General features: G+C 39.7%; 1 protein-coding gene across 5 annotated transcripts in view; it reads right to left on the bottom strand.

Annotated features, from left to right (window-relative positions):
- Positions 1-15,751, bottom strand: part of MTMR10 (myotubularin related protein 10) — a 36,414-nt gene that overhangs the window by 19,400 nt on the left and 1,263 nt on the right. For 2 of the 5 annotated variants that reach the window (XM_027704395.1, XM_027704394.1), the window contains exons 2-5: positions 15,471-15,531; positions 2,971-3,107; positions 1,797-1,869; positions 654-796 (exon numbers count right to left, since the gene is read on the bottom strand). In XM_027704395.1, the coding sequence (XP_027560196.1) occupies positions 654-796; positions 1,797-1,869; positions 2,971-3,107; positions 15,471-15,531 (414 nt within the window). Of the gene's footprint in view, positions 1-653; positions 797-1,796; positions 1,870-2,970; positions 3,108-8,702; positions 8,722-10,541; positions 10,560-11,019; positions 11,104-15,470; positions 15,532-15,751 lie in introns of those variants that run through there. The other 3 variants (XM_027704396.1, XM_027704398.1, XM_027704397.1) reach the window with 3 other exon arrangements.

The following is a 15,751-nucleotide window of genomic DNA, read 5'->3' on the forward strand; positions in this document are numbered from 1 at the left end:
GGTGTGCAGGCTGGGCACCCCTGCCCAGCACAGCCAGGGTGTGCAGGATGGGCACCCCTGCCCAGCACAGCCCCAACAACCTTGTACCACTCTGGGGACACTCCTGGCAAGCAGGGGAAACGGGGCAAGGAATGACATGTCTAGGAGGGTACAGACCAAGGTAACTCCTCCTGTCAAGAGGTACACCAGTCTTCTCTAAGAAAATGTTTTATGTAGATTAGACAAACTTGTTGGAGAACTTGCTGTGTGAAACAATTAAGAAGTACACTCAACCTAGTGGTAAATTAGGCTTACAACTTTCAGAAATGTATCAAAGTTTCAAACATTTTCCATAAAAAGGACAAACATCTGTTGTACAGCTGCAATGCAGTATTCGGATTCCAGTCTTTAAAAAGACTTATTTAATAAATTAGTAATTTTTTAAAGTACGAGAGATATGAGAAGATGATAAGAAACAGTTAATACATCACATTAAATTTTTCCCTAATAATTTTGACTCTAGATATCTAGATATTCACCTGTAATAGAATGTGATTACTTTGCAATTCTTACCCCCTAACTTGCCTATCAAAACACAATACAAAATGTTCTTATCTGCACAACTGTTGCTACCTGTAATGACTACAAAGCAGGACATAAGAAGTCTTTAATACCTTTTTTGCACTTTCGGGACCTGCCTCATCAAACCGAAATCTGACAATCCGGAAGTCTTTGCAATAAATTATTAATTCAGTTGGATTAAATTTAAGTTTTTGGTTGGGACCCAGGACCTTCTGCTTCCTCTTGGTGTCATTCACTGCAAATAAGAGACAAAGTTATTGGATGGTGCTCTAAGTATTCACAAGGTCGGCTCAAGCAGACACAGTCATGTTGCTACCAGTTTTTTATTTAATAGAATATTTCAACTGAGGTAGAAAATCTGTTAATTGCAGTTAGTAAAAGCTTGTGCTTCACTAAATTTAGGGTAAACCTCATGTTTTTGAAAAGGGGTAACAAAGGTGGGCCAGTGCAAGACAATATAACAGGTAACATAACCTCTTCAGTTTAAAAAAAACATTTCTTCATAATGTTCTTCCTCAGATCCATATTAATTTTTTCACAGTGATCACAACAAACTTTGGGCACTGAAAATTTTTAACTAATGATTTAAATTACCTACAGTCAGAAAACCAAGTATTTAACAGCCCATGCCATAAAGATTTGAAAAATTATCGCTTTTATAAAATTTTATAATTAAAGAGGAAAAACATTCCTCTTAAGAAATGGGTTAGCCTAAAGAATCCAACAACAGAAAAACTGGTTCTTCATAATAAGTATTTTATTTCCATAGATTAAGATGTCTACTGTCATTTGCAGATTTTTTAGGACCATTAGCTACTAACTTGCTAAGAATTAGACAAGATTGAAAACGACAGCATTTCTGTTGTCAGATATCCCAGCTATGTGTAATTTGTGTAAGTGATGTGCTTTTTGCCATCTAGTGTGTTTCACTGGCAGATTCAGATGCTGAATATAAAGAAGTTGCTAACAGCATTTTGTACTGCTACAGTGGGTGTCTATCCTAGAACACCTGTTGATTCAGCACTGTAGTTAAATCTAAAACCAATATAAAGACCCAAATAAATAAGTCTAAATAAGTCTCCTGTGTGGCACCTCAAGATTTATTCAGCTTTTAAGGGTTTTATCCTAAATTTAAATAAACCAAATTCTTCAAATCAGGGCAGGTTAATAACATAAAACCTTAAGTGTCAACAATTCTGCCCAGCTGTCGTTCCACGTGCCTGTTGCTGACGTACCTGTGACAATCTGCTCAATGCACGTGAGCGGGACATCGTGTTCTCCCAGCAGGAGGTTTTTAAAATGGAACTTCTGAAACACAGGAACTCACAGGCATTAATTGCAGTTCTGCAGTTTGCAACCAGATATACAGCACAACTTCGAAGAAACTATGATAAAAATCAGGCATGCCTGGGCTTTTCTAACATGTACCACCCTTGCCTCTTCACGGGTAATTAGAGGTTGTGGAAGCAGCCTTCTTGTGCTGGTGAACTGCACACCCAACATTTCAGAAACCCCAGTAGAGTATGCAAATTAAGCTCAATACTTGCACTGAATTTACTGAATTAGCCTCAAAAATTACCTGTAGAAATTCAATACAATCTGAAGTGTAAAATATTGATCAAATATAAGGAATCTCCAATTATTACGGTAACCACAGAAAGAAAAAAATATTAACTCTCTTTTAAAGAAGAAGTTTTGACAACTACTTCATGTCAAAAATTAACCTTTTGAAGTAGCTTTAGTCAAACTTACTAACCATTACTGAATGAGCATCCATCTACTTTCAGAGCTTTACACAATGCTTAGTTTTTTTTCAAAAGCCCCAAATGAAAGTGCAAACTTCACTGAAAATACTATACAGCTCATTCCTTGGATTTCCCAACAGTGCAGTGTGCTGTGCTGTTCAAAAACGGATCAGGGTTTTTTGAATGTCACATGTTCTGCTTTGACAAAGACAAAAGAGTTTCTCTCTCCCCTTTTCTTGTTGCTTCATGTACAACGAAAACTCATTTCATGGTTACTCTGCCCTCCATCAGTAACGCCAATAAAACTCAGCCACATGAAAGGCTTTGCTGATCTGACACTCGTCTGTTCAAAGGAACATTTGCAATTATCTCCTTCAAGGAGGAACACGTTTGTTTACAACTCCTGCTTTGCCTTTGGTCAAACCACTCCGAGGCAGCTCCACACACAGAGGTGAGCAGGGCTGGATGTACCTCTGTGCAAACTTGCTCTGTTCTGATCCTCCCAGTGAAGGGATGGAACAGCAGCACACTGGGAACAGGACAGTGGAACCTCATGCTTTAGCCTGCTTTGTTTCAGAAGGCATGATGTGGCTCTCAGATCTGAGCCATTCCCTGTGTTTCCCCTGGCACATTGCCCTGGTGAGCAGCACGAGCAGCAACAAACCTGCAGTGGCATCGGGTCATCCGTGATGAAGGAAATCTTGAAGTTGGTACAAACCAACTTGCCCCACAGGTCATACTGGCTCGTGTCTGTTGCAATGCACTTCCTTACAAAATTCACTTCATTTACCACGATTTCACCTTAAAAAGAAAAAGGGGAGGGGAAAACAGAAGCCTTTATACATCTTGTAGGTACAATTTCTAAGTCTGTAGTACCAAGAAACCCTTAACTCTTTACCTCTTTCAAGTTATACACCTCTTCTGGGTAAACCTGGAATTTAACTAACACCAGTCCAGGGAAAAAAAGAAAACTACCATTCCAAAATGGACAATACTGTGCAGTAGTTAAAAGGAAAAAACAAACAAACAAACAAAGAAAAAACCCAAAACAACCAACCAATCGTAAAAAAAAAACAAAACAAAAAAAAAATCAAACCACATAAAAACAACCCACAGCCAAAACCAACAAAACTACATAACACTTTCCTTATATCCAAGAGGAAAATCTGCAATTCTCGACTATTAAAAATTCATTGGTTTGAACAACAGTGTCCTTTAAACAAAAGCATACATTCCTGTACTTCAGCTAGTATTGATTTTAAAACCTGAAATTAGCTGGATATTGTTAAGTACTTCAGAGAGTTTTATGAACTTCATGAATTCAGAATTATCAGGCCACATCTAGTTTTGTATTTATAAACAGATTTTCAGGTGATTTCAAAAATGAAAAACCAGAACACAAACACATTTCAGAGTTTCTACTGTGACTGTCTACTGAAGGAGACCAATCATTTTCCTTTGCAGTACAGAGATCTAAACGAAGAAAAAAATAAATTATGCTAATTGGTCTGGCATAAGTCATGCAATAAAAAAGCACATAGGTAAATGAGACTGATGACCACTTAAAAAGCAAAAGTAAATCACTACACATAATGTTACTTTTTAGTTCTGCAACAGAGGTTTCTGGAAGCAAAACAGCAATTCTTACTTCAGGAATTTAACGTGGTAATCCATTTTATCCCTGTGTAGGACTTTTGCTTCTGTCATCAGATGAACCACCTCCAGCTGCTGCTGTCTACCATAAATAGTGTGGGAGTGGAAGTGTGTTCCAAGAAAAGCGTAATTTCATACTGGCTGTAGGTTTCTGTTTAAAAAAGACTAAGGACTAAAGATTGCTGAAGCCTAATTTGCTCATAATAGGTTGGGCATATTCAGTCCCAGTTGCCTGAAATGCAGTCTCAGAGTGTCCCGTGTTTTGCACGAAAACAAGCAGTTCTTTGGGCAGGAATCAGTTATTTGTGTCCAGTGAAAGTGAGCACAGCTTGGAATAAGCTTCCCACCTGTCTCCTGATCCAGAGAAAGTATTTTCCTCAGAGAGTTCTCACTGCAGCCACGTAACCAGACGTCCAAAGGACTGTCTTTAGCATCCTCAGACACTTGAGTAGAAAGGGACCTTTTGCCAGTTCCTGCACATGCTCCTCACCCTGAGCTATTTAACTCCACTGTCCTACTGGCTCTCTCACCCCTAATCCGATTAGGGATCAGCATGGAAGTCACTAAGAGCAGCAGCAGAATCCCTGCTTTTAGTTCAGTCGTGATAAACAGCTACAAAAATCTCTTGGACTAAGTCTGTAGCCCTGAGCTGTCAGAATTATGCTTGAAGATGTCAGGAGACAACTTTCATTGACCTGTGGTTATCATACACACACATAACCTGTGCCAGAAGTGGTAGGAATAGTGAAAATGCTCTATAAGCAGATATGCTGGAGCTTTAAAGCCTTTTCTCAAACTACTAAACTGTGCTTAAATAAGCTTTTGAATTTGAAAACAAAAAATCTGATTCTGACAGCTTCAGTACAAATAGTTAAAGTTCAGCCAAGTCCACAGCAACTGAAAACAATGTTTTATAATGGGGGACATGAGAATGACAAGCCCTACCTCTGCTAAACACTGCAATGAAAATGTTTCAATAATTCTAGCAGGGTCTGGCCTGAAACTTCTTAATGCCCAGCATTTCTTCTAGTAAGCCATTTACTTAAATAACTGCAAAAGCCCAAACCATATATTGAAGTAATTTCTCCTCACAGTTGGTGTTAAGTCTTCAACTATTCAATGTGAAGTTCTCAGTCACATGTCTACGAAGCTTCTCCTCTCCACAAACTGAGTGCTACATATTCTGCCCTCTCAGTACTGCCAGTGTATCACAGCATTTCTAATAAAAAATATGGAGAGTTAAACACACCATGAAATGAAATGCAACTTCCATAAGTATTTTTTTGGTATAACATTCTCTTATCTGTTATCAAGCGTAATATTGTTTAGTATCACACTCTTGCTAAAAGCACAAATTACTATTACCAAACTATTCCAGTACTTCATGTCTTTGATGCTACAATACATACAAACATCTTCAGTTTGAATCTACTACAGTTTAAAACTTGCCTCATCATTCTCTTACCAAAGCCAGCCCTTTTTACTTCCCTCCTCCATTCCTCAGAATTGTGTGGCTACACTGCAACATGTTAATACTGATTCTCTTCCAGTGCACCTTCATTTAGCCTCATTTCATCCAACAACAAAACATTCTGGATTTTTTGGCCTTGCTTCTTCCTTGCTCTCAAGTTGGCAGCCCTAACAGAGAGCTGTCAGTTTTGAACCTGAGGATTATGGTGTGACAGGACAGGGAGTGCACGCACACGGCCTTCACCCGAGGGGCTGAAACATTTACAATGAAACAGGAGAAAGTTGGCAATGCCAATTTAATAGCTGCACTTTCCAAACACCTCTAGAAACTGACTTTTTTTTAATGCAGGTTTGGAATTTTATATTGGCCTGTCTTTTATCCTCATTTGGACATCTCTAATGAGCAATATAAAAAGGTGCGAATTAAGTCAAGTTTAGGAAAGCAGATAAACAATGTAAGTAGTAAGTGCAGGACTTGCACAATGAAGCCTTCTTGTATTTGCAGTTGAGTAGGTGATTTTTCTATACAAGTGTCAACAACAGAACTATTCAGAGATATTACACTGCACTTTTCTACAATGTAGCTGCTGCTTTTTTCCAGTAAACAGTCACGAGCTGTTCCAGACAGCGAACAGCAGTCAACACTTCCATGTGACTCCAAGAGTCAAAGAATGATCTCAGGAGACAAGAGCAGTTTGTTTAAACTCTGACAGGAAACCAGAAGAAAAATTACAGGTTGCCACCCTTACACATAAAGCCTAATCATGTTTAATAAAAATATTTCTACACTGAATACATGAATCAGAAAAATAACACAAGAGACTGAAGAATCTGTCTAGCTCGTAAACCCTCCACTAACACACAACATCAAAATTGTTCAAGTTCAGAGAAATTCTGCTAAATCTCCCAAAAGCACGTGCAATCTGACTGGCTCATATTTTGGATGTTAAGAGAATTTGTGGTATGTATCTAATCCACCATAATGCACTACCAACAAAATAAAAATCAGGCAGCAGAGCATGGGAACACCCGGGAACTGGAGCCAAGAGGGGCAGGACTAAAGGTGCTGAGTGCAGGGACCAGCAGGAGGGACCCATGGGTGTCACAGCTGGGGAGGGACCCGCGGGTGTCACAGCCGGGGAGGGACCCAGGGGTGTCACAGCCGGGGAGGGACCCAGGGGTGTCACAGCCGGGAGCAGCAGCACCCTGTTCTCCCCAGCCTGAGGTCACACTGAGTCTGGGCCAGGCTTTACTGAAATTTGTTTCCTCAAAATTTGAAAACACAACCCCTAATCACCAACATCCTAAAACAAAGGATATTCTGCACCATTTTCCCCATAATATTTTTGTAACTTTTGGTGCCGTGCCTCACAGGATCAAGTTTAATTTTTTTGTTTATCTTATGAAGGTAGCAATTTGTAACTTGTATGAGGAACTCTGGATCTGATACCTGCATAAATACAGATCACATAAAATATCTAAAAAATTTTTTTAGCTTTTTTGTGTATTTTGTTTTCAATCACAGGGTAATCAGACAATAAGAAAATCTGATAGATCTGAGAAACTAACCAAGAACTGCTAGAATTAGCACTGCTTTAGAACTTGTATATCAAAATTTCCCTTTTTTCTCCAGAGGCAACACTCTGGATTCTTTACAGCAGCAGGAGATGCATAAATAATCCTCTTTCACCTATAAGGCCAGTTCTTATGTTTGCTGCTTTAAGATTCTGTATTATCTTAGCTTCAAGTTCAAGAAACATCCCAACAAAAAAAGACACCTCAAGTCATTAATACTAATAGACAATCTTTTTATCCCATCGAGAACCTGGCACTTGCTAGAGGCAATGAATGGCTGAAATCATGCTCCAGGAATTAATAATGCAAATGCTACCTGCTCAGTAAGTTTGCAGGTACCCTGCATGCTGCTAAGGGAACTTTTCCAATGCTGCACCAGAAGCACAAGAAGAGATTTAGCAGCATAGACTTTCTTTAGTGAACACTGAAGCTCTGTGGGATGTTTGGTGTATGTTCAAGGTCTAATAGACATAAGGACAACGGAGGTTATTAAGTACTTTCTGCAGTCATATAATTTCTACTAGCACCCAGTGGATACACTTAGGAAACAAAACCCCTGTTTCTCATTTATAATGCTGATAGTGATTATACCAAATTAAGACAACAGAAAAATAGCTTGTTTATCTGAAAGACAGTCTTATAAGCTCACCATAGAAAAGCTCAAGTTAATTCAAGTAGCCATTTAACCATTAAGAATGGACAATAATGAGTTCACTTGTAGCGTGTTTGGCAAATAATTAACTTCTGGAAATTCCCGAGTAAGAATTTCCAATAAAAACTTCATTAATAAGTAACTGAAATCTAGAACATTTTTACCCATTTAGCTGCTCTCTTGTAGAGAGAATACCAAAACTGTATGAGTTTATTAGTATGCAACAAGCATTGAGATGTAAATGTCTCTAATCCACTTCTAAATGAATCTTCTGTTCAGTGTGCTCAGCCACTTCCAAACTTAAGAAAAAAGTATTTGTAAGCTCATGAAATAATTGTCTTTTGTCTCTTTTCTGATTTTCACGAGCTCTTACAATGTATTTAAGGTATGTGAAGACAAAAAAAGCTGCACACTATTGTAAGTGTCACCTGCCTTTCCCCATAACTATTTTTCAATACTTTCATGATTAAAGAACAGGCTACATTTAATTTTCTTTACATCTGCAGAAAGCAAAAAAATAAAAACCAAGTAAAATGTTGTTCCAAAGGGACAGCTCAATTCTGTGATATATGGGGAACAAAAAGCAATTTGGATATATTCTATTTGCATTAATTTTTAATAGCAGAACCTGAGATTTCTGTCAAAGAACAACTCTGGCCACTGCTTGGAGAGTGGTGTGTTTTAAATGCACAGTACCAAAAGAGCTTGCTTAGCCAATCTTAATTGAAAATTGTTATTAAAATACCATATACATAAATTGCACAGTTTCTCTAGTGTGCTGGCAGAGAGAAAAGAGGAAGAGGATGGCAGGAGCTTAGAAAAATTTCAAAAATGCTCAGTAAGGAAAAAAGTAACAAAAAAAGTAAAGGTTTCTGCGTGAAAGTCTTCAAAGATCATCTCTTCATGTCCCATGCACAATAACAAGACTAATGTCAGTATTTGCCCCATAGTGGCCAAGCTTTGGGAACCCTGCAGAAGGAAATGACCTGAGAAGATAAGTCCTTTTCTGGACTAGGATGGGATGCTCCACAAAAGCCCCTCCACACCTCAGAACCACAGTGAAGGACACAAGGAAGTAGAGTAGGCAACAAACAGGAGCTCAGGTGGCAAGGAGGGAAAAATCCATCAGGTCAGGAGCAAGGCTCTCATTGCCAACTAGATCAGAAACAAAGTATTGCAGGAGACTAAAAAGCTCCTTACAAAGCAGCTTCAATCCAGCAACTTGTATTACCTCTAAAATAGAGACAGTTCCATATTCAACATTCATTCCCACCTCCAGCCTCACGCTGGCACTGCCATGTGTGACACTTTGCTGTTGCACCAGAGAACTGATCCAGCCCAAAATAATTCTATACATGCATTTTTCCCTTCCTTTTTTTGCCAGTTCTGATTTCATCTCAATAAGCTCTCTGACCTGGTTTGTTCTTTGGTTGCACAAAACAAGTGTCAGCACCAAGGAGTTACTAAGAACACACACCTGTGGTGAGAAAAATGGAATAATAACCAGCTCCTCTTGTCATCAGTATGCATTGTTGGGCCAAATTAAAATAAACCCTATCACCAAACCCTCCCAACAAAAGTTTAGCAATGATTTGGTCAGAGTCTGTAATGTGAACAATAGACAAGCCAGTGAGGAGGGAGTGTCTTTTGTGTTTCGCATATTTTTAGTCTGGCTACATAAACTACAGATTCCCAAAGCCTGACTCTGCCTAAACAATATAATCAGTAACAATTTGAGAGGACTGAGGTTTTCAGCCTGTTATTTTATAACTGTGTTACCAATACAAGTTACAGATGCTGAAATTGTAATGTATCACCGGGTCTACCTTAAATTATGCAGGTTTGGCTTAATAAATAAATCAATACAGAAACATATGTTTAGAAATTACATCAAATTAGTTCACTGAAGACTTACTTCATTGGAGGTAAATATTGCCAGGAGACAAAAACCCCAGTAGGTGGGTCAGCTTGGAATCTACACTAACATTTTATCCCCTTTCTGGACTTTAATGACTTGTAGCATTAAATACACGTGGGACAGAGTGGGCAGACACTAATTAGTTTGGGAATCCTTTGCAAAATGCACATGTAGAAACATTAAAATGTTTAATTTTAAAACAGGGTCATCCTTCTACCTTTAAGGAATTATTTCCATATTGTCCTATCATTAATCTGTTGCACAAAGGAATGTATATTTGTAGATATTTGCAAATACTTGGAATACATTACTAGTCAGAAACTTTCAGAGATGTCATTCAAGACAAAGAAGGCAGAACAAAATTACTCCATTCAGTAAAACCTACTCCTACTCCAGACTGCCTTGGTAGTACTTATGTCATGCCAGTCCTTAAAAAAGCAAAACCAAACACAAAACAAGCAGTTATCTGAACCAAACCATGTCTGAAAATTTACTTTGAGTCAAACAAACAAAAAAACCTGTAATAGAAAAAAGCATTTACTATATACTTACTGGAAGTGATGTCTCATTTATTCTAAATATAAGTCAAATGCTTGGTTCATTTTTAAACTTCTTACAATATGAAAAACTGCAGAAAGTTTCAGATTTCAAATCTAGAAATCAAAACTCTCATAATTTATTTAAAAACTTTTGGTAATCTTTGTGTAGACCACAAAAAAAAAAAGTGAATCCTATTTCAAAAAAGCTTTAGGGAATTGCATCACCTTCCAAATTGCTATTCTGATTTTCTAATCTGGCCATTTTTAAATGTTGAAAATAATTTCACGCTCCTGCACGACACTGATTCCTGAAAACAAATTATAATTACAAAGCTACCTCACTTTCTCAATCTTACATTCTAACTTTAAAAACAAACAAACTTCCCCAGTAACATTCCAACAGCCAGCCCTGCAATCTGATGTCTTACCTGGCTGCCCAGTGAGAGCCTTGGGAGCACCCCACAGCACTGGGGGTGAGACCCGAGAGCTGGGGCTGCTCTGGGAACCACCAGCACCTGCCTTCTCCCAGGGTCAGTCCAGGTGCCATCAGCTCTGACAGGCTGGCACCTCTTGAACACAGCAGCAACGCCTTCCTGGAGAACAACTCATTCCAGAGCTGTCCATGGGAAAAGGCACTGACAGGAACAGCATTCCTACTCGTACAATTGGACAATCCCAGTTTTCCTCTGAGCTGTTAAGGCAAAATGACTCCTAACAGCAGGACGGGCAGACCTCGGGGGTTGTGCGTTACCCTCATGCTCCCAATGCCTGTTCCTCACCCACCCACCCAGCCCTGGGCATTCCCTGCACACCAGCACCTCTGGGTTCAGCACTGGGACACCACCAAGCACAGGAAAATGCCAAGGAAGGGGTGCAGGAGCCCAAAGCAGTGAGGAGAGAACGTACCTGGGGAACTAACGCACACAGAGTCTCATCCAACACTGCATTCCCTGCTCCTATCACAAGATGTGTTGCAGCTGCTCTGGAACACATGACTTAATGTACTAAGGAATTGCAGAAAGCAGTGGGGGGGGGGAAAAGGAAAAGAGCTGGGAGCTAACTTGCAAGAGAATCAGACTCTTCCAAAAGATTAAAACATTCCAGGATCCAGTCTTAAAAACCTCCTACAATTAAATTTCTACAGTCAGCTGCCTTTCTAAGGGCACATGTATGCAAAAAAAGCAAAGCAAACCCACAAAGCAGGTGGCAAAGCCAATTGGCATTATCAGATAAAAGCCGAATATGTCCAGTGGCAAAAATCTTGAACATGATACACAATTCCACCTCAGCAGGAGCTCAGCACAACTGGAAAATGTTCATGGGTAATCAAAAGAATGATTAAAGATACGGGGAGGTTCCTTTTTAGGAGCGACTAAGACAACTAAGCTAGAAGAAAGCAAAACAGAGCAGACATGTAAGTTTGAAAATCATGACTCGCATGGAACGGAGGAATATGACTTGATGTTTGCTGTGTCATACAAGAACTAGGATTTATCCAAAGAAACTAGATGGTGGTAAGTTCAGAACAAACAGTTTGTAACAGCATATAATTAAATTGCTGAAAGGGTTACCAGATGAAGCTGTGACTGGATAAATTCCTGTAAGACAAAGGCAGCAAGAGGAATGAACTATGGCAGCACTGTCCCTGTGGCACCCTGTGACTCCTCACTTGGGGCTCCCCATGAGGTTACTCCAAGAGGGAAGTCCCCACTCCCCAGGTGCAGGGAGCAGGGAGGGCAGGATGAGGAGCTGGGAGTGCTGCCTGTCCAGTGCTCTCTTGTCCCTCTGTGCCAGCAGCCACCACCAGCAGGAGGGTCCAGCTGGCCATGTCCTGCTGGACACCCCACGGGTGTCACCACACACCAGGGATGGCACTAAAGTTGACTTTTACCATCAGACTATGAAACAGGGTGCAGACACAACAGACATGACTGCTTGCAACTGCAGCTCACCACCAATATCCCTTTTACTTGCCTTAACACAAGCAAGCCTTAAGGATAAAAATTACTATTCTAATTCATTTTACTTCTGTAATTTTACTGTATAAACTTTTAAAAACAAAAGCAACTATACCATCTCCAGGCTTCTTGTAAAAACTACTAACTTAATGTACTAGCAAATTAGTGTTGTGACCAACAATTTAACTAATTCAAGTGGACACTAAGACTGGGGAGGAACAATCCTTTTCTCACACTCAATCAGGTGCTCCATTGGTTACATAATTTTCTGCAGAATATTCTGTGTGAGCAACATTGAGGATCTTTTTGCCTGCTCTTGCCCAAACCACAGAGTGGCACTGGTCCCAGTACAGAGCCTGGACTGGCCCATTCCCCATCCCTATGTTGCCCCCTCTGCACGCTGCCTGGCCACTCCACCACGCAGACACACCATGCATTGGACTCCAGTTATGCTGGACAAGGTTCCTGACTTGAAAATGCTACAGGCCTGGTGAGGGAAAACAGGCTACAGCTGATCACCAGAACAAAACACACCTTCAGGTTTAACAGCTTCACACTCCCCCAGGGTACACAGGCCAGCCTCCTACCAGCCAGGCAGGCACTTTAACAGGCTGACTGGTAAACTACCTGCTACTTCAGTAATTTTCCTCTGTGACATGTTAGAAAAGCAGCTATGCAAACAAACAAAGGGAAAAAAAGTGAAACTGTTACAGAGGCCAACTCTTCAACTAACTCTGAAGCAACAGACAGAGCCACACTGGGAAAACAGAACTGCAGAAAGAAAAAGAAAACGTCTCTATAACTCCATCTCAAACCTAGATCATGTATTTTGGAATGAAATAATACCAAATTCTATAAAATTATTTGTTTTTTCCTACTGCAGTATCAGTGTTGCCACTCACAACCAAGGCTTCATTTGCTTTAAATGACATTTGTTGCTTTTCCCAACATATCACTCTCCTCAGGGCATCCACTTCCATGGGAATACAAGCTTTTGCTCCAAATTCTGAAGAGATGCATCTATTCCTCTGGTGCCCAGAGGAATCTTTAAAAACAAACTCTACAGGTTTAAAGTTAATTCCAGTAAATATTCCTTTTTTTTTTCCTAAAAACCTCCTCATTATGTAACTGGACATATTTCCTAGCCTGGAACTCCCTCTCCTAATCTCCACTGCACAGAAATACAAGTTAGACAGCAGGGTATTTAGCTACTTTGGAATTTCAGTTTTTAGTAAGCAAGCCACTCCCTCAAAGTGAGTATATTTTAGGAATCAAAAGCTCAATACAACCACTTGCAGTTTCTGAAGAATACCAAAGCCAGTGACTGCTTGTGCTAACGTAATTTAATTCCAAAAGAACTCATTAAAAACTCTACCACTTAAAGAAGCATAACAAACATTGAGCCACTCAGGCTTACCTCTGTCCCTGAGAGCAAAAGCAATTTCACACAGCTATCGAGGGCAGGTTATTAGGAATGCCATACTCAAATTGTACTTGCAAGGAAGTGCAAGCCAGCCTTGATATAATTAAATTAATTGGAATTTGGCCAGGAACTTGGGTTATGACAAATCCAAAAGCCAGTCTATCCAACAGTACAATGTGTACTTGTTTATACACTTTTCTACTGCACCATCTGATGACAGGAACGAAAAAAAATGTGTTTAGGCCAGTGCTTAGCTTTAAACACGAAGAGTTTCATTTAAGTAATTTAAAATAAGTCATTTCTAAACTCCCCTCCTCCACTCTCATACAGAGTAATTAAAGGATTTTGTCAGAGCTACTCTGTGGCTGTAAGAGCAGTGACTTCTATTATGAAATAATTCAAAGTAACACCTTCCAGTGATATGGAGGGGGAAATTTTAGGTCATATTGTGGCTTCTATACAACTTTGGGCAACTTACTGCAAATGTCTCAAAAGCCATTAAATGCTGATATCAGAGATAGTGCAGACAAGCAAAATGATGCAAACAGGGAATAAATATAAGGCAGTTGGGAAAAACAAGCCCAGCCAGCACCATTTTTTAAGTGTACTTGGGAGTTTCACAAATAAAGAACGAACCACACTGCAAAAGTTACTGCACAAAGTCGGTTTCTGTATCTGCTCGTGGCCAGGGCCCAGAGCAAAGGCAAGATGTGCTGCAGTTTGAGAAAAGCAGCCTCGTCCTGCCTTGCATTTGCTGTGGAATGTCTCAGAGAGGAACATGCAGTCACTTCCTTGTGAGTCAAAGGCCTTGGATGAGTATCAACTGCAACATAACCAATGAGATGCCAAGTGCTAAGCAGAAGTTTTGCAAGTATAAAAACATAACTGTATTTCAAACACCGAGCAATCTCAGCAATGTATTTTAAAGTATTTATGCCTCAAGCGAAATCTGTATTATTTTGTTTCAAGAAGAGTCAGTTGTTATTTACTCTTTCAGTTGAACCTCTCCCACGATATTTCAGCCCCTTAAGCTTAAGGTACCTCACTGGACCATATCACATACAAATCAGTACTGCTTAATTAGCATTAGTACTGCTTAGTCCCATATAAAGAAGTGACAGAAAGAATTTTTAAGAGTAAGCTGTTTATTCCTACATCAGTGTGTGTGTAAATTCATATTTTTAACGCACAATATGAATGAAAAGAATGCAGTATAGCATCGTTTTAAACTCAAAATTACCATTAGAAACCACAAGCCAAATTTATTACTGTGAAGTACAGTCTGCAATGAAAGTAATCTTGAGAACAGTAGATTGTTCCTTTGATATCTGACAAAAGGCTTTTAGAAATCCTCATTGATCAAACCATCATTTACCAAAGATCATTTCTTATTTAAAATATGAAAGTCATTAATTTTTATAAATATATAATGACGAATAATAATAAAAGCATTGCTTTTCTCACCCACACCCTAAAAAGACTATTCTGTAGAGGTCTGAAAACACAAATTCCAAAATTACCAAACAGTTGCCTATTCAAAAAGAGAACGAATAAAGATGGCATTAGAAGTTTTCCAGTAGAGAAGTCAATCACACCTACCTACCAGAACCAGAAATTCTATTCTTATTTTCCTTTAAAATAAAGGAAGGCTCCAGCCTAGGCTGGGCTCTGCACACAGGTACATGTCTGACTATCTGACGAAAATGCAGTTATTAGTAGTCTTCCAAAAGGTGTCAAGAATGTTGAAAAACTTACAGTGGTTTAATTTCCAATGCTCACAGTGAAACCAAGACATTATTCTACACGTACTAAAGCATCGCACGGGCAAAATTGCCTATGCATGTATGTAGTGTTTCGGGCAGGTTAGAATAACTTCCTAGAGACACAAATATCACCATCTTTTTCTACCCAGAAGCAACATCCCAAAACCGACACCAACAAAGGCTATTTGTCAAATCCCCGATTTAACGCCTTACCTGGCAAAAGCACCGGCTCCAGCTTTTTAATCCTCGGTTCTGACGCTGTGTTCTCTTCAGCCTGGAGAACAACAACAAAAAAAAAAACAAACAAAAAAACACCAGAGAATCAGAAACTCCGCAGGTCCAACCTACTCGCGCGAAAAGTTTCTTCCTTTAAACATAAATATGCGTGTGTCAAGTGTAAGGGGACGATGACAGGAGGCTTCTCTCTGTGATCCACGGGCCAGGCAACCACCCCGGGCCGGGCACAGCCCCGAGCCGGGCACAGCCCCGGGCCG

Source organism: Neopelma chrysocephalum, unplaced genomic scaffold (assembly GCF_003984885.1).
Source record: "Neopelma chrysocephalum unplaced genomic scaffold, ASM398488v2 Primary Assembly neopelma1_274, whole genome shotgun sequence".
Taxonomy (NCBI): Eukaryota; Metazoa; Chordata; class Aves; order Passeriformes; family Pipridae; genus Neopelma; species Neopelma chrysocephalum.